Source organism: Zootoca vivipara, chromosome 17, assembly GCF_963506605.1.
Source record: "Zootoca vivipara chromosome 17, rZooViv1.1, whole genome shotgun sequence".
NCBI lineage: Eukaryota > Metazoa > Chordata > Lepidosauria > Squamata > Lacertidae > Zootoca > Zootoca vivipara.
The window spans coordinates 40,627,425-40,653,071 of NC_083292.1; the positions used below are offsets into that span (position 1 = coordinate 40,627,425).

At 42.7% G+C, this 25,647-nt stretch overlaps 2 protein-coding genes across 8 annotated transcripts in view; both read right to left on the bottom strand.

Moving 5' to 3' along the window:
* Positions 1-25,550, bottom strand: LOC118078662 (T-lymphocyte surface antigen Ly-9). Of its 7 annotated transcripts, none has more exons than XM_060269698.1 (5): positions 21,707-22,000; positions 4,367-4,711; positions 3,954-4,256; positions 3,337-3,407; positions 1,005-1,122 (listed from the first exon to the last, which is right to left on the bottom strand). In XM_060269698.1, exons 1-5 carry the CDS (start codon positions 21,852-21,854, stop codon positions 1,117-1,119), a joined length of 873 nt encoding a protein of 290 aa, XP_060125681.1. In that variant the 5' UTR covers positions 21,855-22,000; the 3' UTR covers positions 1,005-1,116. The 7 variants fall into 7 exon arrangements, 6 of the variants coding, with proteins under 6 accessions (XP_060125679.1, XP_060125680.1, XP_060125682.1 ...); XR_009556922.1 differs by lacking the exons at positions 1,005-1,122; positions 3,337-3,407; positions 3,954-4,256 and adding exons at positions 24,236-24,324; positions 24,705-24,827; positions 25,289-25,550 and having other exon boundaries at positions 4,574-4,711; positions 21,707-22,051; XM_060269696.1 differs by lacking the exon at positions 3,337-3,407 and having other exon boundaries at positions 1-1,122.
* Positions 25,454-25,647, bottom strand: part of LOC118078661 (SLAM family member 8-like) — a 25,407-nt gene continuing 25,213 nt past the window's right edge. The window contains exon 6 of the mRNA XM_060269687.1: positions 25,454-25,591. The gene's annotated coding sequence lies outside the window, so the exon portion shown is untranslated. The remainder of the gene's footprint in view (positions 25,592-25,647) is intronic.

A 25,647-nucleotide genomic window follows, 5' to 3' on the forward strand; every position in this document is an offset into this window, starting at 1 on the left:
AGTGCCTTATACACTCTTGTAGGTGCTGGTGATGAAGGCATTTCTGGCACTCCTTGCTCTCAAGGAGACCCCTTCCATAGTCACTGCATAAGTCTTGGTGCATTGCTCTTTAGCCTGGTCACGGGACTCTTGGGAGCAGTCTTTAAAGGCGCTGGGTAGGCTGTATCCCCTGCTTAACTGGCAACAATTGTAATACCGAGTCTTAAAACTTCGAAGCTGCTGCCTAATTCCGGTTCACCAAATATGAACAAACCCCAACCTCTTCTAGGAATTGACAACCCCTTTCCAGGAAAGCCCACCTTTGACCAAAATTGTACATCTGCAGTTACCTTACAAGGATGGCATACCCATATTCCTTATAAAGACATGTCCAGCCAAACTTGGGGTTAGGATGACCTCGTGGTTTGCAAAGCATGTAACTTTCACCCAGTTTGCATGATGCTTGAGCAGTATTCCTCCAAACCAGACCCCTCCCTCCTGTAGGACTCAAGCCAGCTTTCAGTCCCCTTATAGAGAGAAGCTAGGTTTCCAACACAGGTACGTTCCAACATCCTTATTTCCATTACAAATACATTCAACATTATTGATATCTAAGAAAACAATACAGAAAGGAAAAATGATTATTAGATATATATTCTCTTGCTTAGAATCTACGAGTCCACACATAACCCTTTCGCCTGATTTCACAATAATGCCTCCCCTATCAAGAGTTCCAGGCAATCCGCGAGTTCCTTCAGAAACCTTGAACATCTTCTATCTTCTGAACCTATTCTTCTTAGCGAAGAACACAGACTAAAACCAGGTGGTTGTAATCTCGGATGAGGATACGCTTGTAATAACATAGCATCCTTCTTCCAGTGGACCAAAGAGCACACAGACCAAAGAAATGATTTCTGAAAGAAATCTAAATTGCTTTTAGGCAAAAGTGAAAGATATAGCTCAGGCCTTGCAGATATGTACCTGAGACATAGGCTTGATACCTGAGGGCATGTACCTGGGTACATCACAATGAGTGCTCTTCAATGGCACTTTCCCCTGAGGGACCCTCAATGGATTCCTTGGCAGTGGCTCCAGGAGATGTGCCTGATCTCCCATGTTGGTCTGTGGGGTGCAGGGTTAAATCTGCATTGGAGAAAAAATATGTCAGGAGGGACTATTGAGATGCAACTCCTAAAAGAGTTTCTGGGCATTCCCTGCACCTCAGTCCCAGCCTTTAGGGCTAGCTTTCTAGTTCCATGGGCTCCTGAACAACTTGCCATAACTAAGTCCCTGAGAGAGCGGGTGGAATTGGCCATTTAGAATTGACAAAAGTATGTCCTTGCCATTCTCCAGCACTCACTTATTACTTAAGATTCCAGGTTAAATAAATGATAAAATGAGTATTTTGGGAAGAGTCCAGAACAGCTGGTGAGTGGAGAGCGCAATCCTGTTAGGTTCACTGGGGGAAGGATGTGGGAAGCAGAGTCCTGCAGCCAGAGGGCTGAATTCTCCATTCACTAGCTGGAGAGGGGAGGGTTCAATTCTGCCCCCTTTAACTGGCATGCATGTTCTCCTGATGGGAACAGGCACTTTGCACAATCTGCCTGCCTCCCCTTGTGCCATAATCCATTTGTTCAGTCTTTAGATCAGAACATATGGGTCACTGGCCTGTTTTTGTTTTCTTTCATCCAAATAATATTTATTGGTTTAATGTAAATACAAGAACAACATGGAACTACAGTAACTTGTCCAGTGGAACATTCTTATTAAGTTTCATATGCAGCAAACAGTACACAATCAATACATTTGTTCATACATTGCCAATTCAAGTAGCCTCTCCACAGAGATTCTTGCGCTGTGTGTGGAATAAAAGTATATTGTGTCTCATTTTATTAAGGAAAAGAATGAAAGCCAAGTCTTGCCAAAAGTGTCTATTTTGAAGTGTCTATGGTGAGTAAGGCGTTCAGGTGGAGCCACATTCCTAATGTTATTTGCCCAGATTCCAATGGGGATTTCTATAGTTTGTTTCGAGTATTGGCCTTTTGCAAATTGGGCTGCTGATAATTGTAAAAAAAAAAAAATACAAAGTCTCTGCATTGAAGGTTATTGTTTAAATTTGAGTCTAATGATAACAAGGCAAGAGTTGATGTGGGTGGAAGAGATTGCTGTGTAATTTTGGAAATAGTGTGAAACACCTTTTCCCAAAAGGAGTACACCAATGTGCAACTCCACCATACATGGAAATATGAGATTTTCCAGCATAAGGAAGAGATGCTAGAGTTTATCTTGGTTGGAAGTGATGGAGTGCAGTGCCAGAAAAAGATAGTTTTAAGAGAAGCTTCCTGTAGACATGCAGAGATGGTTCGTAGGGACAGGCTGTGCCAAATTGATGGCCTTTTATTATCGGGTCACTGGCCTGCTTGAAATCTGTTTGCTGTTACTGTTGTTTCTTTACAAATAACAGATTACAATTTTAACAATAATTTCATAAGTAATAAATGCTTCCCATATGTATCAGATGCTTTCATTGTTATTATCTACCAATCACCCTGTCAGGGGACCTCCGTACAGGGAGCCTCCGCCTCTCCTGCTCACCAGCACCTCGCCCAGTGAGACTGACCAGAGGATGCCAACATGAGCCAACAGGAGCAGGCGGCAGCCGCCCAGCAAGCAGCTCAGGGTGATGAGGAGGCAGCAGAGCTCGTGAGGCAGCTGGAAGCCCTAACTCGGAGGAATGCTGAGATAGAGGTGCACACCGCACTTCTCAACGCGAGGCTGGAGGTGCGCAGGTTGCAGGACCAGTAGCCATAGCTGGTAAGCCTGGGCAAGAAGGTGCCCTCTCTGGTGAGCAAATTCAGTGGGAACCCCCAGGAATATTTATGGTTTAGGACTGAGATAAACTACACCCTGCAATTGCAAAGGGGGGCATTTGCCAATGACAGAGAGTGAGTGGCTTTTGTCATCGCCCACCGGGAAGGCTCCGCGCTCAAATGGGTCAGACCGTTAATTGCAGCAGGAAATGACACCCTCCAAGATCTTAAAAAGTTCAATGAAGCGATGGATATAATGTTTACCAGTGAAGTGCAGGAAAACGTGACAGAACAGGAGCTGCTTATGCTCAAGCAGGGCTCCATGACCATACCCAGCTACTGGGCGAGGTTTGTGATGTTCGTGCACAAGCTGGGCTGGGAACTGACACACTCCTTCATTACTTTGCACAACAATCATCCATCTTATCATCACAGTCTTCTGTGTGGCTACTCTATGAGTTCCAGATTGCAAGAGAACTTTCCCCCTTCTCCTGCATCAAAGAGCAAACACATTTGGAATGCAACACGAGACACATTATTAAGTCACCATTATCACCAGAAGAACTATGAGGGAAGCAATAAGCCATGGAATCCAACTTGAGAGTCCAAACTGTCCACCTGCAATGAGCAATAAGAGTCTCTCAAAACATACTCTAATAACAACCGACAGAGTGACTCTCATAGAATCACAGAATTGTATAGTTGGAAGGGACAACTAGAGTTCATCTAGTCCAACCCCCTGCATTGCAGGGATCTTTTGCTCAAAGTGGGGTTTAAACTCATGACCCCATGATTCAGAGTCTCATGCTCACACCAGATCAAGAGCAGTAGAATAAATAACAAGAGATAAGCAAGTGTTGCTAATCTTTCCTGTTTGTATTGCAATGATTTGGGCAGTGAATGCCCTGTCAGACACACTTTCCTGCCCTGAATCAATTTCTTAAGCTAGGAAAAGGAGAAGATGGGGCAGCAGCAGCAATTCACAGGATCAGGGCAATCTTCAAGGAGCTCTTTGTTTGCTCCGATCCTGCTCACAAGCATGTGAAGAGTGGCATTTATTAATACAAACACATCTCCTCAAATCCCCGATGTCAAGGGCCAGCCTTCATATTCACCACCACAAGCACCTCTTCTGGATAATGAAGAAAAGGATATATTTCGCACCTTCATCAGTCTGGCAGATGTTGAGCAATTCAAACGAGGCTCCCTTTTGATCAACAGGATTGCTGACCAGGCAGGTGAATTTGGAGTCAAAAGAACTGTTCCAGTAGAAGACCCGGTGCTCCTGGCCATTTTCAGAAACCTGGCATCGATTCACACTCTTTCCTAAGGCCCTGTGAGGACCCCCTGTTCCCCAGGAGATATTGATCTCTTCCCTTCCACTTGTGTGGCATCGCAAGGTCACATGACATCCACCTGGAGTCTTGGATTCCACATGGTGGTCTATCTGTGGTGTTGCCACTGGCTCTGTTGAACACAAATGAAAGTGACATGAAGCCTGTGTCCCACGTGTACATATGTAGGAAAAATGCTGTTGATCCTTTTCCTTTATCAAGACAATGAAAATAACAGCTTACCATAAACAGTGAGGCTGAAACTCTGTCCTTGAAACAATGATTTAGTAAACCAAACACGAGCTCCGTATAGCCCACTGTCATTGAACTCCAGGTCTTTAATCCTCAGGATTTTCTGGTTTGCCATGTCTAGCCGTTCTCCAAACCGGTCAGTGGGATTTGGGTGATCTGGTTTCCCATGTCTGTATTCACTAAGCCTAAAGGCCCGGCCACCATATTTTGGGAGGAAGTCCCATTCTATTTTCTTCACTTTTATTCCTTGCGATACGTTGGCAGGAAATGAGACAGATCCTCCCAGGATCCCATTCACCTGTTGGGGTGGATTCCGCACTGCATGGCTTAACGAGCCTAGTGTGGGAGGGGGAGATACAAGCAGAGGGCCAAATTAGTATCATTATCATTTTGAGCTCCTTATCCATCCTCGTTCATGAGGTCCTAAAGCAGGTTACAATAATTTTAAAATGCAGCATTAAAACGTAATAGGAAGGGTCCTACAAATTATATTGCAGGTGTCAATGGTAGGGTAAAGGGGTGAATCTTTGGCATATAATGGAAACTCTGCAATGAAGGTGACAAGTTCATCTCTGTGGGGAGAGACACCTACAGTTTAGCAGCCTGCCACAAAGAAGGTTTTCTCCTGGGCTGACACTCCCCGCAAATGTTTGAGGGAGGTGAAACTCGAAAGAGGGCCCCTGTTAACAGCTAAGATGGTCTATGGGGAAGGAAGTAGTCTCTCATGTATTTGGGAACTAAATCAAAGGAAGTTTACCATTTCCCAGATTAATCTTAACTGTTGCTGAATTGTACATTGACCCACTTGAACTGCTCACTCTCTAGTTAAATTAGGCATCCCCAACCTTCGGCCCTCCAGATGTTTTGGACTACAATTCCCATCATCCCTGACCACTGGTCCTGTTAAATAGGGATTGTGGGAGTTGTAGGCCATAACATCTGGAGGGCCGCAGGTTGGGGATTTCTGAGTTAAACATTTATTACATTCTCCTACCGTGTTTCCCCTTTTTTAAGACACCGTCTTACAACTTTTTTTCCTCAAAAAAACACACGGTGGCTTATTTTCAGGGGGTGTCTTTTTTTTTTTTAAGTGCCGGTACAACTGGGTCCCACTGGCTCAGGACACTTGGCGCTCTCTTCCGCGCACATTTTCTGCCTCTTCTATTGTCTCCGTTTCCCCTCCTCCCCATCCTGAATCAAGGGCCTGGAGGCTTCTAAGCAGAGGCTGGGTGGCCACCTGTTTAGGAGACAGACGTGCACACGGGGGGGGGGGGACTTCACTCAGTAAGGTGGATTTAAACCTCGTAGGATGCTGGAGTAGGAGGCATATACGAAGCTGCCCACCGTCATGTTGGTGTAGGTGGGACTGCGCTGGTCGCAGTCGAAGCACTTGCGGTTGGGTGGGAACACAGGGAGGCTGCTCATCTCCCTCAGCAGCTTTAGGTGCTTCTCCTCCTGCTTCGGCTTGGCGCTCGCCGCCATGGCTTCGAAGGCGGCGGCGGCCGGGTGTGTGCGCGCACGGAGGAATAGAGGCTGCTACCCGGGCTCTCACACGCTGGCCGGGGAATGAGGAGGGAGGCTGGGACCCGTCCCACTCCGAGACGCTCGTGAGGGAAGCGCGAGGGGGACCGACGGAAGGAAGGAGAGGGGGGAAAGGGAAGGAGGGGGAGAGGAGCGGCGTCAGCTCTCAGCGAGGAGGCCAGGGCAGCTGAATGACGAGCCAAAGAGGAACCTGAGCGGCACCTTTTCTCGGGGGGGGGGGGGGGAGAGACGCGATCACAAACATACAGAGAGAGACAGACGCGCACACAGGGGGAGAGAGAGAAAAAGACGCACGGGGGAAGAGAGAGACGCGCATGCACACACAGAGAAAGAGACGGACGGACGCACACACACACAGAGAGTGTGCAGCGCTGCCTCGCGCTTTGTCAGCGCTGCAGCCGCCGCCGCTTCCGAGCGCCAACCCGACCTGGCAGGCTTACTCCTCCTGCCATGGCCGGCATTGCAGGAGCTGGGTCCTGCTGGCTTGTGCCCTTGGTGCTCCGTGCGGCACTGCTGCACGCTTTATCGGTGCTGCTGCAGCAGCAGCCGCTTCCGGACACCGACCCAATCCGGCAGGCTTCCTCCTCCTGTTGCGGCCGCCGTGCTGGGTCCCGCTAGCTGGCTGGGGCACTCGGTGGTCTTGCTCCGCACGTCGCGGAAGTATGGCTTATTTTCGGGGTTGTTGTTGTTTAGTCGTTTAGTCGTGTCCGACTCTTCGTGACCCCATGGACCATAGCACGCCAGGCACTCCTGTCTTGCACTGCCTCCCGCAATTTGGTCAAACTCATGTTCGTAGCTTCGAGAACACTGTCCAACCATCTTGTCCTCTGTCGTCCCCTTCTCCTAGTGCCCTCAATCTTTCCCAACATCAGGGTCTTTTCCAAGGATTCTTCTCTTCTCATGAGGTGGCCAAAGTATTGGAGCCTGAGCTTCACGATCTGTCCTTCCAGGGAGCACTCAGGGCTGATTTCCTTAAGAATGGATAGGTTTGATCTTCTTGCAGTCCATGGGACTCTCAAGAGTCTCCTCCAGCACCATAATTCAAAAGCATCAATTCTTCGGCGATCAGCCTTCTTTATGGTCCAGCTCTCACTTCCATACATCACTACTGGGAAAACCATAGCTTTAACTATACGGACCTTTGTCGGCAAGGTGATGTCTCTGCTTTTTAAGATGCTGTCTAGGTTTGTCATCGCTTTTCTCCCAAGAAGCAGGCGTCTTTTAATTTCGTGACTGCTGTCACCATCTGCAGTGATCAAGGAGCCCAAGAAAGTAAAATCTCTCACTGCCTCCATTTCTTCCCCTTCTATTTGCCAGGAGGTGATGGGACCAGTGGCCATGATCTTGGTTTTTTTGATGTTGAGCTTCAGACCATATTTTGCGCTCTCCTCTTTCACCCTCATTAAAAGGTTCTTTAATTCCTCCTCGCTTTCTGCCATCAAGGTTGTGTCATCTGCATATCTGAGGTTGTTGATATTTCTTCCGGCAATCTTAATTCCGGCTTGGGATTCATCTAGTCCAGCCTTTCGCATGATGAATTCTGCATATAAGTTAAATAAGCAGGGAGACAATATACAACCTTGTCGTACTCCTTTCCCAATTTTGAACCACTCAGTTGTTCCATATCCAGTTCTAACTGTAGCTTCTTGTCCCACATAGAGATTTCTCAGGAGACAGATGAGGTGATCAGGCACTCCCATTTCTTTAAGAACTTGCCATAGTTTGCTGTGGTCGACACAGTCAAAGGCTTTTGCATAGTTAATGAAGCAGAAGTAGACGTTTTTCTGGAACTCTCTAGCTTTCTCCATAATCCAGCGCATGTTTGCTATTTGGTCTCTGGTTCCTCTGCCCTTTCGAAATCCAGCTTGCACTTCTGGGAGTTCTCGGTCCACATACTGCCTAAGCCTGCCTTGTAGAATTTTAAGCATAACCTTGCTAGCGTGTGAAATGAGCGCAACTAAGATGATCAAGGGCAGGCATCCCCAAACTCGGTCCTCCAGATGTTTTGGCACTACAACTCCCACCATCCCTAGCTAACAGGTCAGGGATGATGGGACTTGTCGTCCCAAAACATCTGGAGGACCGAGTTTGGAGATGCCTGATCAAGGGTCTGTAAATTAAGCCTCATGAGGAACGGCTGAGAGAGTTGGGTAGAACACTGTACTTGACCTCAGGCTGGGGCTGGAAGAATCTGTCAGCTCCTGAGGTGGAGCCAGTGGTGCAACAGGCAGAGTGGTTGAGCCAGAGCCTGACTCTGGCAGCTCTGAAGATGAGGCCAGTTCTGCACACAAGAGTGACTCATGGGGAGCCTGGACAGGACAAGGGGAACTCTCCCCACTAAGACAGCTCACTGAGCCCCCCAGGGTCTGTCCCAGACTCCCAGTCTAGCTGGTCCTTTTGGGGGATCCTACATGGGCAACTCCTCCCTGTCCCCAGCCTCCTCTGGCCAGTGCCCCAACCCTCTTGGGCCACCATTATTGATTGGTCCAGAATGTGAACGCAGTGGTGGAAAGGAGAAGGTCTGGAGGGGCAAGGGCTCTTGTCAGTGGAATTTGAGCCTCTAGCAGGTGCCGAACCATATTGACCCTGAGACTCCGGTGGTGGTGGGGAGCTTTCAGGGAGGAGGCCTTTCTCCAGTTGTTTTTTTTAATAAACATTTTATTAGATCTTCCAATTTAAATATCTAATCCATTTTCCAATTATACAAATATCAATTAAACATTTTATCCAAATCTTCTGCCAAATTATACAAATTTATCGACTTCCCATGCTCCAGACTCAGAAGGCCTAGCCCTCTTATAGTGCTGCAATTCTTTCTCGTTGTCCAGATCTTGTTCCATATTCTTTTATTATCATTCTTTCTTTTTTCCAAGTCACTGAGTTCCTTCCAGCAAGCAAATTTAATCAGATCATATTTGATTCTGTATGAATTTATATTATAGTTGCCTTTTGTAATTTTAGCACTGTCTCCTCGCACGCTGGCATCCTGCCAAGTCCGTCCATAAATCCACAAATCTTCTTTACAGCTGGTGACCACAATCCTCAAACAGTCCCAATAAATCTGGTGTTTCTCCACAGCAGCCTTTCCAGGGAAGGTTAGCTAGGCCACAACCGTATACACAAATCTGATGTCTTTATTTATGGCTCCCTCCCCCTTTGACTGCTGTTACGGCCGGCTGTCTCTTAAAATGGCGGAGACTGTTTTTTAAAGCTGCGTCAAATCTCAGAAATTTCTTGACAGGTTTCCAACTGCTAATGAGCTTGCTTCTTTCTGATATCCATAAATTTAGGGAGACTTTGACCACATTCCAAACAAATCCCCGATTATAAACTTTAATTATTTATACTTTTCAATTCACAGTCTATATTCCAATTTCACTTGCTTTATGAATATTTTAAACGGTTCAGTAAAGCACAATCCCCCTTGTGCTCTGTCGCATACCTTCTTAATCTGATGAAAGACATTCCTCGGTCTTTTGTTTTCTCAGTGACTGTATTTTGCAGTATAAATCTCCTTCTTTGTCTGAAGCATGTCCACGATTCAGATCTAATTTCTCTTTTAAGTCATGGAGCCCAAAATCGCTCATAAAAACAGCGTCTGGGAGATCCAGGCTCCCACGGGGGCTTTCCATCCAGTGCCCCCAACCCCTCCTTCCTTCCGAAGTCTAAGCTGGTGGTGGGCATCTGCGGATGAGACTGCATCTTCCCGTACTCCCCAGGAAGATTTTGGCAGGCTGCTACTCCCATTACAGCCTCGTAAATTTCCTCATGGGTGTTGGAGAGTTGGAATTTTTGGCCATCTTCTACGGCACTTGGGCGGAGGTGGCCTATTCTCCAGTTGACCCCAGCATTGTCAGTTACTTTTCCCTTCATGTCCAAGCAAACCTAAAGCTTTTCACCCTATGCATTCTCCTTTTCTTACCCAGGGACTCACCCAGGGAAGAGAAGATCCATGGACCAAAGGAGAGAAGGATCGCCAGGCTTCTGCTCACAAAATTCATGAATATTTCTGGCCAGGAACATAGGGAGCCTCAGGTGTGGCTGCTGCTGGTGGAGAGTTGATTTGCCCACAGTTGTACAGCAACAGGCTCCTGCTTTTATTCCCACGCATAAGAAATGCTGCAGTGCACAGCCCCAAAGCTCCCTCTAAGAGGGAAAGGTTGCAGAGTAACTGATATCATGATACTGTACAATCATCAAGACTGAGAAAGACATGAGCTAAAAATAGGAAATGTTTACAAGGTGCCCACACAGAAATTCAATACATGTTGCAGCTGTTATCTTGCACTATGACAACATAAGGCATTAACTTTTCTGTATCTATGTTTAGTTTAGTATTGAAATGGGAAAAAGCAGACCAGACCAAGGGTACCCGAAAAAGCAAGGCTATTTGCCCGAGATTTATTTGCAAACAAAATAATAATCTGTTGCAACAGGGTGTTCTCTCTCACACAGGAGAAATGAAGGACCCCCAACCAAAGGCGTGTCAGCCCCTATATATACTTTTGAAATTGCCCACCTCAAATTCAAGACCAGTCCCAGAAGCGTCATCAATACATCACAGTAGGGATGCAGCCCGGGACCACCACCCCCAATACATCACAGAAGGAGGTGGTCTCCAGCAGAAATCTGAGTACCTTTACCAGTTTACCTGTTAATGGTCATTTGACTGGATTACCTGAGGAGCCCAGCCAGTCTTTTGTAATGATAAATACTTCGTTCCTGAGCAGGGACACAGGCTCACAGGCTCACCCTATTCACACCCCAAATGTGCCCTTAAGGCAGGATTTGTGAGCACAGAGAGAGACAATGGGGAGTTTTTTTTCCATTTCCTCCCTCCTTGCAGAGAAACACCTGGTCAGTTTGGGAGAGTCAAAATGGCTCTAGGACTATCTTCATACACTGCTTCAGACAAACAGAAAATACAAGTTGCAGCTTGAGGCATTAACTTTTCTGTATCTATGTTTAGTTTAGTATCTATTTTGCTTTTAGAACTTAGTTTGAATCAAAGAATCATAGAATGGTAGAATTGGAAGGCCTCCCAAGGGTCATCTAGTCCAACCCCCTTCAATGCAGGAAGCTTAGCTAAACCATCCATGACAGATGAAAGCCACACTTGTCTGAATTTTGCTTTGCTGTTCAGCAGCCGATTAATATGTGCAAACATCTATGCACTTTGAGAATGTGTGCACATCAGTGCACGCATGTTTTGTATGCATTAATCATAAAGTGTACAAAGCAATGCAAGTATTAGTGAAAATAGCACAAAATGTGTTAAATTACGCAAAATTGTTTTGCTAAAATGGAGTTGGGGAGAGATGGGACCCTGTGGACACCAGGGAAGGTCTCTGTAGGAAAATGTGCCTCCAGGGTCTCTAGCCCAGCTTATTTTGAGTGGTTCTGGGGCAGAGCAAGCCACTCTGGGGTGGATATGAGTGGTGGTGAAGCTGGGATCCTGCCCCACTTCTTATTTCCCCTGTTCAACTTGTGATTCTATCTCTTTTTCTCTCCTTTTGAAACATGACACCTGGAGAACTTCTCCCCTTTGACACAAAATACAAGTCCCAGGTTCTCAAAAACCCTCCCCCTCCTCCCGCCTCCAAGACCACAACCACATCCCACAGTCTGATGAGGGGTGAGGAGAAGAAACAAAGAAAGAACAAAACAAAGATGGGACCAAACAGCAAGAAGAACTGGCTCATGTATAAATGTCATAATGTTTGCTTTGCACTTCCAAGGGATCAATCTTTCAGGGTTGGCAGCACTAGTCTTTGGAATTCTCTGCTTATTGACACCAGACTACACCGTCACTCGGCTGTTGTTAAAATATTTGCCTCGCTCCTTTTAAGTCTCCCTGGTAGGGAACATATGTCTCCTTCCCCAAAGAAAATATCTTTTGAGGATGTTTTGCCAGGAGAAGAGTGAAAACAACCTTGCGCTCCAAACAAAACAACCTTGTATTGTTGCAAAAGTCGGGTTCCTGCCCCCCTCTCTGCCCAGCAGTGGAGAGACCCAAGGGATCCCGGGCACCACACAGGGTCTCTGTTCCTTTCGAGAATGGAAGACATGGCAAAGACTGCTGTAGCTTTAAGGTAAAGGCTTTATTCACCCATTTGCACCTTCAGTCTACATGGAGGGAGTCCAAGCTACCGTGTTTCTCATATTTTGAGACACCGTCTTATATTTATTTTACTCAAGAAAATAAGCCTTTGGCTTATTTTCGGGGGGTGTCTTTTAAAAAAAATAAATAAAATACCTGTAAGTTGCTGCTGCTGCTGAAGTGCTGACAAAGAGCCCAGCAGCACGCGCCGTGTGAAGCCCCAAGTCAGCGGGACCCGCTGAAGCGCCGACAAGGTGCCCAGCAGCGCCGCGCAGAGCGGCCCGAGCCGCAGCAGCAGGAGGGGGATTCTCTTTTTTTTACTGTATAGCTTTTATTTTTATGTTTCAACATTACAAATCAGCATTACAAGTCAAAACATCACCAATAACATAAACAGAAAGAAGAAAAGACACAGAAGAAAAAGAAGAAAAAGAAAAGAGAAATGAATAATAGTAAATCATATAAAATTATAATCCTATAATATTCAACATAATCTGTACATTGTATGTACAAACAAGGAAAGTAAAACTCAACAAAATAACACCAGTTACAGGTAGGTAGCCGTGTTGGTCTGAGTTGAAGCAAAATTAAAAAAAAATCCCTTCAGTAGCACCTTAAAGACCAACTAAGTTTTTATTTTGGTATGAGCTTTCGTGTGCATGCACACTTCTTCAGATACACTTGAAACAGAAGTCGACACCAATTAATAATAATTAATAACAATTAATGACAATTAAATAACACCAATTAATAACAAAACATCAAATAGAAACAAAAGCAAAACATAATGACAATTTTTTTGGAGTTATAAATATTTACTTGTATTCCTATGTTCCTATGTCCCTCCACCCTACCCACCACCCACCGTGCATGATTTGATACTTCCAGCCATATATTGTTCTGCGCCTTTCATGTTCTTTTTTTTTTTGAAAAACCTTTATTTACTTATAAAATTTCAAAAAACAAAATACATAAGAAAATACATACAAAGCACATATTATTCAGTTACAAAAACAAAACAAAATATATATAGCAAATAAACAATATTTTCGAATTGTACCGTTATGAAATCGGCCTCCGAATCTCGGTAATTTGAGATTTGATCTTTACAATTTTTATAATCTTGGACCGAGAGGCTCGAAATATAAAAGCCAGATAAGAAGAAAGCAGGAGAGGAAAGAAGACAAAGGAGAGGAGAGATCCCAGGTAAGTCAGTGATAAGGGGAGGAAAGGGGGGGTAAGACAAGGGGGGGTGGGATAAAATAAAGAGGGAGGGAAAACAGGGGGAGAGGGGGGGGAGAAGGAAAGAAAACGAGAAAAGTAAGAGTAAGGAAAGTAAAGGTAAGTATGATGTAAAGTAGAATAGAGATGTGACTTCCAAACACTTATCATCGGTTCCCTCTCATTATTATGTTCTATTAAGCTTCTCCTTTTCTTTTTAATTAAATATCTTTCTCTACTCCCATCACCTTATTTCTTATTCTCTTATGTCTCTCAATCTAAACATATCACTAATTTTGTGCTTATTTTTTGTTTATAAAAATATTCATCCACATATTTCCATTCATCTTTAACTTTTTGTTTAGGTATCCTTCTGATCACTGCGGTTAACTTTGCTAGTGTCATGTATTCGGTCAATTTTAGATACCAATCTTGAATGGTTGGAATCTTATCTCCTCTCCAATTTTGGGCGATCAGCACCCTGGCTGCCGCACACGCATAGAGTAGAATATTCCTCCTATCCGATGGTATGTTCTCCGGGATCATGCTTAACAGCATGATCTCGGGTTTTTTCTCGAATGTAAATCTCAACATTTTTTTCAGTTCTTCATATATACTTGACCAATATGAGCTGATCTTACTACAGCTCCACCAGCAGTGGAAAAAGTCTCCCAACTTCTCCTTACATTTCCAGCATTTATCTTGATTGTTTCTGTAAATTTTTGCCAATTTGGCTGGTGTGAGGTGGTACCTATAAACCATCTTCCATATATTTTCCCTTATTGTCATACAAGCTGTAAAATTTATATCCTCGGTCCATAATTTCTCCCACTGCTTAACATAGATTACCCTCCCTATATCTTTAGCCCATTTTATCATTACATCTTTTACTATCTCATCTTTCATGTCCCATTCTAATAAAAATTTTTGCCAATGGTTTTTCCTGATTTTCCAATAATAATTCTTGTAATTTTGATCTTTTATCCTCAAATCCAATTACTTTATGTCCTTTAAAAATCGATTGCAATTGAAGATAATGTAACCAGCTTTGACAATATTGTTCGATTTGGTTATATGGTTTTAGCTCATATTGGTAATTTACTTTTCTAAGCAGTTCTTTATATGTCGGCGAATTACTCCCTTTGGGTTCCTTACTTGTTGCTGAGATTTCTACAGGTGAGGCCCACCATGGAATTTTAGGCTCTAATAAGCATCTAAATTCCTCCCATATATCTAATAGGGGTTTTTTAAATACATGGTTTGTAAATGATGTGTATTCACCTCTTTTTTCTTTTAATAGGTGTGCATGCCAACCTCCGATGTTTTTAAAACCTTCCAATTTGAGTAGCTCCAAGTCATCCAGCATGAACCATTCCCGCATCCAACACAGGCAAGATGCAGCGTAATACAATTTGAGATTCGGAACTCCTAATCCACCTCTTTCTCTTGCATCCGTTAATAATCTATATTGTACTCTTGCCTTCTTTCCTTGCCAAATAAAATTGTTTAGATCTTTCTTCCAGGTGTCAAATGTTTCTTTTTTTAATTTTATTGGCAGCATTTGAAACAAAAATATCAATTTCGGTAAAACCATCATTTTAATTGCGGCAATCCTGCCGGAAAATGTTAGATTCAATCCCTTCCAATTATCCGTATCTACTTTTATTTTCCTCCAAGTTTTAGCATAATTATTATCAAATAATTCCACTTTATTATTAGAAATAATGATTCCCAAATATTTAATTTTCCTCACTATCTCCCACCCGCTAATCATTTGTATTTCTTCTCCTTCTGCTTTTCTTATATTTTTAATCATCAATTTAGTTTTTTGATTATTAACTTTTAATCCAGCTACTTTCCCATAATCCAATAACTTTCTTTTCAATTTGGGTAGGGTCTCCACTGGGTCTTCCAGCATTATTATCAGATCGTCGGCGAAGGCTCGTATTTTAAACTCACTTTTCCCGACCGATATACCTTTGAGGTCTTTGTCCATTTGAATATCTTTTATTAAAAATTCCAGGGCCCATATAAATAATAGCGGGGACAATGGGCATCCTTGTCGCGTTCCTTTAGTTATTTCGAATTCCTTTGTTATGTTCCCGTTAATAATCAACCTCGCCATTTGTTTGCTATATATGGCCTTTATTCCTTCCATAAATCTTCCTTTGATTCCTAATTTTTCCAACGCCCCCTTCATAAATTCCCATGCCAAATTGTCAAATGCCTTTTCGGCGTCTAAAAATATAAAGGCAGCCTTCTTACTAGGATTCCATTCCACATATTCAAACATGTCCAACAGAATCCTAATATTAGTTGACATCTTTCTTTGGGGTAAAAATCCTTGTTGTTCCTTCCCTATTACTCTATTTAGAACACACTTAATCCTGTTGGCTAAAATTCCGGCAAATACTTTATAATCAATATTTAACAATGAAATTGGCCTGTAATTCCCTATTTCCTCTTTTCTCTCTATATCTTTAGGTATCAGGGTAATATATGTGTCTTGCCATGTTCTTGGAAACTCTCCTCCCTCTAAAATCCCATCTACCATTATCTTATACACTTCTTTTAATTCCTCCTGCAGCACTTTATAGTGTTTTCCTGAAAGGCCATCCATGCCTGGTGATTTCCCCAATTTGAGTTTATTTATCTCTTCTTCTATTTCTTGATATGATATTGGCTTATTTAAATTCTCCAATTCTTCTGACCTAATACTAATTCCATTAAATTTGTCTAAATATTCTTCTAATTTCTTTTTATTAATATTTTCCCCTTTATACAATTTACTATAATACTTCACAAAACAATCTTGTATTTCATCCGGGTTGGTCTTAATTTTATCCCCATCCTTTATAGCTATAATTTGTTGTTGACTTCGTCTTTTCCTTAACTGCCAGGCCAATAATTTGCCAGACCTATTTCCAAATTCAAAAGTTCTTTGTTTTGCCCACATGATTCTATTCTCTATTTCCTCATCCATTAGCTGTTTTAGATTATTCTGTAAGATTTTCACTTGTGTCTTTATATTCACATTTTTCGGGTTTCTCCCCAACTCCCTTTCTTTTAGTTCTATCTCTACTTTTAATTTCTCTAATTTTGCCTGTTTGTCCCTCTTATATCTACTTTTTTGTTGTATATACAATCCTCGAATAAAGGCCTTACTAGCATCCCATACAGATGTTATATTTACCTCTGGCGATATGTTGAGTTGAAAAAATTCTTTAACCGATTCTTTCAATTTTCTGGCAAAGACCTCATCCTCCAACATCCTATCGTCCATTCTCCACCTTTTAATGCTTTCCCTCACTTCTTTAATCTGCACCATCACTGGGTTATGGTCCGTTACCGATTTGGCCATAATCTCACATCTTTTAACCAATGTTGTTAGACCTGTGGAGACCCAAATTATATCTATCCTTGAGGCTGATTGTTTAGCTTCGGAGAAGAACGTATATTTCCTTTCCGTTGGTTGCTTGAGTCTCCACATATCTTTTAACTCATAATTCTCAATTATTTGGAAGAATGTTTTCGGCAGCTTACCTCCCTTTTTAGTGTTGCTTGATCTGTCTAAATTTGGTGATACAACACCATTAAAATCCCCCACAAATATTATCTCCTCCCCATCAATAACCTCATTTAGATTTTGTTCAATTCTTTGGAAAAAGTTGGATTTACATCCATTGGGTGCGTATATGTTTATCACTATTACTTTTCCTCTCGGAGTGTAAATTCTCACCCCTACCACCCTCCCCTCTTCATCCTGGAATACCTTTTCTGATTTTAAGTTCCCTTTTACATATATTACTACTCCTCTCTTTTTCTTCTTTTTGTCAGCCGATACATACTCTATCCCCAATCGTTCATTCCTTAAGACTCTTTCGTGTTTTTTTACCACATGGGTTTCCTGTAGACAAATCACATTCCAATTTCCTTTTTTCAAAACATGTTCCACCCTATTTCTTTTCCTCTTGCAGTTCAACCCATTTATGTTCCATGACACTATATTTAATTCCATAACTATTTTGATACAATTAGAGTTACTGTCGTTCTATATATCTATATGTATACCTACTTACGTATACGTATAGATATTCCTCTTAATAATTTACTTCTTTTTCTTAAGATTGTCAACTTTTATTATTTCGATAAGAAGGATAAAGAAAACTTAATACATGAACTTATTACATGAACTTCTATCATTCAATGTTATAATCACCTCACCTCCACCCCTCAATAAAGATTACTTTCAGTTGCAAACCTTTTCTTGTCAGTTTACTTCAATCTCAATTCTCTTCCTCCTCTCCCCCTCCCAGCAATTCTTTCCCTGATCTCTCCAAAAAGGCTTCTGCGTCCTCTGCACTCTTTATAGTTTTCCTTCTGTCTTTAAATGTGAAAGTGAGACCCTCAGGAAATTCCCACACATACCAAATCCCCTTCGTTGTTAGGGCGTCCGTCAATTTTTTATATTTTTGTCTCTTAAATCTAATTCGTTTCGGAATCTCCTTAAAAATGGCAATCGATTTGCCCTCAATCACCAAGGGTCCCTGTTTTTTCTTTTGGAGAATTTTGTCTTTTAGCAGACCAGAATTTAGAAATATGAGGCAGTCCCCGGGTCCTTTAAATCTTTTGGATCTGTCCCCTCTAACTCGGTATATCTTGTCCACATCTAGTATCAGATCTTCTTCTTTAACACCAAGCCATTCCGCCAAATCTTTACATAACTTCTCATCGATCTTTTCACCTTGCCTTTCAGGGATGCCTCTCAATTAACTCCTTCTGTCTCATCTCTACGAGGGCTAGTTGATCCGCCAGCTCCTCTTGCATCTTTAATAATTCTCTCCTCTCTTTGTCATTTCTTTCTTGGGTTCTCCTCAGGTCTTTGCTCTCTGTTGTTAATTTACTAATATTATCCTCTTGATTGTTAACCTTGGTGTTCAGCTCTTTCACCGCCTTTTCCATTTCCTTGCTCTTGCCAAAAAGTTCTTTAATTTGGCCGGTCAATTCTGAGATCACTTTAGAATTATTCTCTAATTTAGCCTCAACAGAGTCCAATTTGTCGTTTAAAGTTTTATTTATTTCGGTAATTAGAGTTTTATTCATTTCGGTGATCAGATCCTTGACATCACCTAACGGGTCGTTGTCTCCCGTAAGGGATTGGCGTTTTGTAGTTGCTGTTGCCGTCGCTGCTCTAGTTTTGGATCCCATGTTCTTCCGTTTCTTTCCAAATTTTGTTATTTCCGAAACAGGTGTCCACTGATTCTCCAGATTCACCTTAGTCACTTTCTTTAAGCCCCAGTCCTTTATTTGTGGGAATCTCCTTGCACGGACTCTAATGAGTCATTATTCCCAAATTAAAGTTGAAAACATAAAATTGAGAAGTATAAAGAATTCCGTCTGATTTGGGCCTTAATTGATGAATTCCAGATACATCTGTCTTCGCAGGGAGGGTTTGGAGGTCGTAGAATCACAAACTCAAGGGAGGGGGGTGAAATGCCTAGATGTCGTTAAGGTGTTCAGCCACTAGATGTCACTCCAATCAAACCCTCCAAGTTCACCCACTTCCTCAAGCAGTGTTTGTCTGAGCGGTTTAGCAAGAGCGGGCGATCGCCATTTTCTTTCAATATATCCTAAGCCACCCCTTCTCTCATCCCCCTCCTCTCCCTCTCCTTTTGCCACGTCTTCTTTCCTCCAAGATGTTATTTAATTCTCCCTTCTTCACTCCTCTTCTCCCCTTCTCTAAAACGCAGTTCCAAGCCACAAATCACAGTCAGACTCGATCGTATAACAGTCAAAAAGTCTCCCGGTGTTAATAGTCTCTTTGGCGCTCAGCACTCTAACCTTTTTGTAACTCAAATTGTGATATTTTCTTACAAGTTACGCTTAAACACAAGCAGATATTGTAGCTATTCTTTCAGCCAGTGATACTGTGTTTCTCCGACTTTGTCCTCTCCCCCCCCCGCCTCTCCAATCGTCCTCTTAAGCAGCGCTTTTCTATGCTGCAAGATTTTCACTCTTTAGTGATTAGTTTGTACTTGCTTTATTCCTCCGACCTTCACGGGGGGGGGGGGGATCCCTCTTGATAATCTCTAAGTCGGTGAGTTTCAAGCGCTTACCGGGCAAGCCTGCCGCGTCGAGATAATGGCGTCTGTAGTTAAAAGCTGGACTCCTCTCCGCCGCCTCCACAAAAAGTGCCGGTTGCGGAGTTCTGTCCCTCTTGCCGCTTTTTTCTTTCTTTCCGACGAAACCCCCGTACTTTCGTCGTTTGGAGGGGGCTTTGACGCTAAGCACCCCCCGTTAAACGCCACTATCCTTTTAGTTGGGCTCGGCAAAACGCGGAGCTCCAAGTTTTCGTGACTCGCTCTCAGGGCGCCTTCACCGGAAGTCATGTTCTTATGAGCAATTGTATACCTGATTACTTGTTCTAATTCTATTAGTGAACCTTTTATTTCTGAGCCCTCATATGGCATCTGCTAGCGAGGGATTTTCCACCATTGTTGTTAGATTATTTCTATATTCCCCCCAATCTTTATTTCTGGTTTCCTCATTAATTCCTTTAACTTCAGCATTTTTTGTTGCTGAGTTATTATATATTAACAATTTATTCTGCCAATCCTCTTTGGTCGGTATCTTATTGCTTTTCCAATTTGAGCCAATTAAATTTCTAGCTGCTGTCGCTGCGTACATTACAATGTTTCTGTCTTTTGGGCAAATTTCATCATGGAGCATGCCCAGGAGGAATAGTTTGGGGTTCTTTTTAAAGGAATATCTAAGTATTTTTTTCATTTCCTTATATATCATATCCCAGTATGGTTTGATTTCACTGCACCTCCACCATATATGAATATAACTACCTATCTCCGTTTGACACCTCCAGCACTTCTCATCCACTCCTTTATACATTTTGGCCAATTTTTGCGGTGTTAGATGCCATCTGTATTGCATCTTGATTAAGTTTTCCTTCAAATCATAACTTGGTGTATAATTCATATCCCTGCTCCATAATTTCTCCCAGCTCTCAATCATGATTTCCTTTCCCAGATCCTGTCCCCAACGAATCATTGATGTTTTAGTTAATTCTTCTTTTGTTTCCCATTCCAGTAATAAGCTGTATATATTTTTTTATGTATTTACTCTTGCCAATTGTTAGAATTTTGTCAAATTTAGAGATTTCCTTATTAAATCCTATCTTTCTATCTTTTTGGAATCTTTGATTTAATTGGAAATATTGCAACCAACTATTTAGGAGATGTTTTAATTCATTATAACTTTTTAATTTTAATTTACCCTCATCCTCTTCTAGTACCTCTTTATATTTTGGCCAATTTGTGCCCATGTTACGTTTTTTAATTGCCACCGCTTCTAATGGTGATATCCACCTGGGAATTTTTGTTTCTAAAATACCGCGGTGTTTTTTCCAGATTCTGTAGACAGACTTCCTAATAATATTATTGAAAAAAATATTTGGGGGCTTTAAGTTCTCTTGGAGTAGATAGAAGTGCCACCTGAAACCTTCCCCTTCCCCTTCCAAACCAATATTTCATCATTCTTGAGGTCCACCCACTCCTTCATCCAATAAAGGGCTGCTGCGTCATGGTAGAGCTCCAGGTCCGGTAGGTCCAGGCCACCTCTGCTTCTGTGATCTATTAACACCTTATTATTTTATTCTAGGTTTTCTGCCTCCCCATATGAATTTGGTGATATCCTTTTTCCAATCCCTAAAGCATTTCATTCCGCGTCCGCCTAGGATGGGTAAATTTTGAAAGTAATAATTCATCTTCGCTAAGACTGACATTTTAACCAATGATATTCGCCCCAATAATGAGATTTTAAATTTTGTCCAAATTTCCATTTTCTTTTTAATCTCCTTCCAGATTTTAACATGATTTTCCTGAAATAAATCAGCCTGCTGGGCGCTTTGTCGGCGCTTCAGCTGGGTCCCACTGGCTCGGGGCTCCACACGGCGCACACTGCGGACGTTGCTGGGTCCCGCTGGCTCGGGGCTTCGCGCTGCGGGCATTGCTGGGTCCTGCTGACACGGGGCTCCATGCGGCGCGTGCTGCTGGGTGTTTTGGCGGGGCTGCAGCAGTTTCGGGCCCAAACCCGACAGGCCTCTTCCTCTTCCTTGGCGCCCTCCGGAACTGCACTACGGGATGTCTTATATTTTTTCAAGGCATGAAAACCCTGCCATGGCTTATTTGATAGGTGCGTTATATTTTATGAGAAACACAGTATACACGAGAAGAGAGGAAAGGCAAGGAAAGGTGCCTGGGTTGAAGGAGCCGGAGACCTGTGCTGTTTGCAGCAACAGGAAGGCTGAAGAGGAGTGTATCTGCTGCTGGTCATGAAGGCGTTCCTGAGATTCCTTGCGCACAAGGAGACCCAGACCATTGGACCATTTTGATCCAATGCAGATTTTTATCTATCTGCCTCCCCTGTTCCTGAATCTGATGTATATCTTCACTTACCCCTTCTTGCCTGTGCTGTTTCCATCAAAAGCAAGGCTGAAGAGGAGTGCCTTATAGACTCTTGCTGGTGCTGGTGCTGAAGGCATTTCTGGCTCTTCTTGCTCTCAAGGAGACCTTGTCCACAATCACTGGATAAGTCTTGGTGCATTGCTCCTTGGCATGGTCACGGGATTCTTGGGACCAGTGTTCAAAGGTGCTGGGTAGGCTGTATCCTCGGCTTAACTGGCAGCAATGAGAGATCTTCAATGGCTCTTTCCCCCGAGGGACCCTCAATGAATTCCTTGGCAGTGGCTCTGGGAGATGTGCCTGATCTCCCATCTTGGTCTGTGGGATGCAGGGTTCAATCTGCATTGGAGAAAAAATATGACAGGAGGGACTCTGGGGATGCAACTCCTAAAAGAGTTTCTGGACATTTTGACCCACCTGAACCCTGGACCAATTTAAAGTCCTGTCCAAGTCCAGGGTTCACTAAGAAAGGATACCAATTTAGTAAAAGGCGAAAGATTTATACGATCTGAGGTGAAATACATATAGGATGAATAACAAATGGATAATAAATGGAGAAAATGTCAATTTGGTAGATAATGTGGGGACAGAGATAAAGCAGGATAAGGAAGAACTGACAAAGGGAAGTGATGTTCAAACAATAGGAAATGTTTTTTTTCTTTTCTTTTTTAATCTATATTATATTTCTATGTTTATGTATGTGTTGTTTTTTTACCTGGTATGTATATGTACATGTGTATGTACACATATTACATATGCATGGGAGTATATATATATGCTATATTCTCTTTCTTTTTTTTCTTTTTTTTCTTTTTTTCTTTCTTTTTTCCCCCTTCTACCTTTCTCCTATCTTATTGATTTATGTTTTATGATTTTGTTATGTAACTTTGATATATAATTTATGATTTATGTTTTATGATCTTGGTTTGTAACTATAAAATACGAAATAAAGGTATTTAATTTTTTTTAAAAAAGGCAAAAAAAGAAGAAAGGATACCAATTTGCCGAAAAGCAGGCATCTTTCCTGCACCTCAGTCCCAGCCTTTAGGGCTAGCTTTCTAGTTCCACGGGCATAGCTGTCAACCCTCCCCATTTTTTGCGGGAAACTCGCTTATTCCAGTGCCGTTTCCGGCTGCTATACTGGATTGTTAGATATACTGTAGACTGTCCCCGGGACAGGTGAGGCTGCTGATCCCTTATTTTCAAATCCGAAAGTTGACAGCTATGTCCACGGGCTCCTGAACAACTTGCCATAACTAAATCCCTGAGAGAGCAGGTGGAATTGCCCATTTTGAATTCACAAAAGTATGTCCTTTCCAATCTCCAGCACTCAGTTATCATCAATGATAAATAATCAAAGATAAAAGTAGCATTTTGGGAAGAGTCCAGAACAGCTGCTGAGTTGAGAGCACAATCATGTGTGAAGCAGAGCCCTGCAGCCAGAGGCCTGAATTCTCCATTCACTAGCTGGTGATGGAAGGGTTCAATTCTGACTCCTTTAACTGGGCATGCATGTTCTCCTGATGAGAACAGGCTCTTGACACAAGCTTCCTGCCTCCCCTTGTGCCATAATCCATTTGTTCGGTCTTTCGATCAGAATGTTTGGGTCACTGGCCTGTTTGTGTTTTCTTTCAACCAAATGATATTTATTTGTTTAATGTAAATACAAGGACAACATATAACTACAGTAACTTGTCCAGTGGTACATTCTTATTAAGTTTCATATGCAGCACACAGTACACAAACAATACATGTATTTATGCATTGTCAAGTCAAGTAGTTTCTCTACAGAGATTCTTACGTTGGGGGTGGAATAAAAGTATATTTTGTCTCATTTTATGAAGGAAAGGAATGGAAGCCTTGTCTTGCCAAAACTGTCTATCTTTGAAGTGCCTTTAATTACCCTTCTATGATGAGTAAGGCATTCTGATAGAGCCACATTCCAAATGTTATTTAAGCAGATTCCAATGGGGATTCCTATAGGTTGTTTCCAGAATTGGCCTTTGTAAATCAGGCTGCTGATAATAGTAAAACTACAATGTCTCTGCCTTTAAGGTTAGTGTTTAAATTTGAGTTTAATGATGACAAGGCAATAGTTGATGTGGGTGGAAGGCATTGCTGCGTAATTTTGGAAATAATGTGAAACACCTTTTCCCTAAAGGAGTATACCTACCTGCAGTTCCACCATACATGGAAATATGAGCCTTTCCAGCATAAGGGAGAGATGCTAGAGTTTCTCTTGGATGGAAGTGATGGAGTCAAGTGACAGCGAAAGATAATTTTAAGAGAAGCTTCTTGCAGACGAGCAGAGATAGTTCGTAGGGACAGGTTGTGCCAAATTGATGGCTATTTATTATTGGGTCACTAGCCTGTTTGAAATCTTTTGCTGTTACTTTAAAAATAACAGATTACAATATTAATAATAATTTCATAAGTAATAAATGCCTCCCAAATGTAGCAGAGGCTTTCATTGTTATTATCTACCAATCACCCCTTCATTACTTTGCTCAACAATCATCTCACCTTATCATCACCATCTTCTGTGTGGCTCCTCTCTGAGTTCCAGACTGTAAGACAACATTCCACCTTCTCTTGCATCAAAGAGCAAACGCCTGTGGAATGCAACATGAGACACATTATTGAGTCCATGGCACTGACCAGTCTCTGCCTTTCAAGATAAGCAAAATTAAGGGAGAGCTATACAGTGGTACCTCTAGCTACGAACTTAATTCATTCTGGAGGTCTGTTCTTAACCTGAAACTGTTCTGAACTAGTGGCATGCTTTCGCTAATGGGACCTCTTGCTGCCGCTGCGATTTCCATTCTCATCATGGGGCAAAGTTCTCAACCCAACGTAACTCTTCCAGGTGAGCGGAGTTTGTAACCTGAAGCGATTGTAACCTGAGGCATTTGTAACTCGAGGTACCACTGTATTTGGCAGGAAGCCCCCTTCTCAGATGAGATGGAAAGAAGAACAATTGACATGGTCCTACCTCTTCTATGCCTTTTTAAGCTGATCTTCCAGTACATCGACATCACCATCACCATTATCGCCAGGAGAGCTATGAGGGCAGGAATAAGCCATGGACTCCAACTCGAGAATCCAGACTGTCCACCTGCAATGAGTAATAAGAGTCACTCAAAACGTGCTCTAATAACAACCCTCTGCAATGCAGGGATCTTTTGCCCAAGTTGGGGCTTGAACCCATGGCCCTGAGATTCAGACCTGGCCCGGAACAGTAGAATAAATAACATGAAATAAGCAAGCATTGCTAATCTGTCCCATTTGTATTGCAATACTTTGGACTGTGAATGCCCTGTCAAACACTCTTGTCTGCTCTGAATCTATTTCTTATGCTAGGAATAGAAGGAGATGGGGGCAGCAGCAGCAATTCACAGGATCAGGGCAGTCTTCAAGGAGTGCTGTGTATGCTCCAATTCTGCTGAGAAGCATGCAAAGAGGAGCATTTATTAATACAAACGAATCTCCTCAAATCCCTCATGTTAAGAGGCAGACTGCCTATTCACCACCACAAGCACCTCCTCTGGATAATGAAGGAAATGATACATCGCTCACCTTCATCACTCTGGCAGATGTTGAGAAAGTCAAAGGAGGCTCCCTTTTGATCAACAGGATTGCTGGCCTGGCAGGTGAATTTGGAGTCGAAATAACTGTTCCAGTAGAAGACCCGGAGCTCCCGGCCATGGTCAGAAACCTGGAACTGATTCACACTCTTTCCTAAGGCCCTGTGCAGACCCCCAGTTTCCCAGGAGATATTGAGCTCTTCTCTTCCAGGTGTGTGGCATCGCAAGGTCACATTACATCCACCTGGAGTCATGGATTCCACTTGGTGGTCTATCTTTGGTGTTGGCACCGGCTCTGTTGAACACAAATGAAAGTGACATGAAGTTTGTGTCCCTCTACTCTCAAGAAAA

Excerpts from the sequence above, each read along its gene's own strand:
- LOC118078662 (XM_060269696.1), bottom strand. The coding sequence starts at position 21,854 with ATGCACCAAGACTTATCCAGTGATTGTGGACAAGGTCTCCTTGAGAGC. Across the intron at positions 4,257-4,366 it reads TTTCAGCCTCACTGTTTATG|AGCCAGTGGCAACACCACAG; the intron begins GTAAGCTGTTAT and ends TGTGTTCAACAG. Across the intron at positions 1,123-3,953 it reads CATCTGCCAGACTGATGAAG|ATTTAACCCTGCACCCCACA; the intron begins GTGCGAAATATA and ends TCTCCAATGCAG.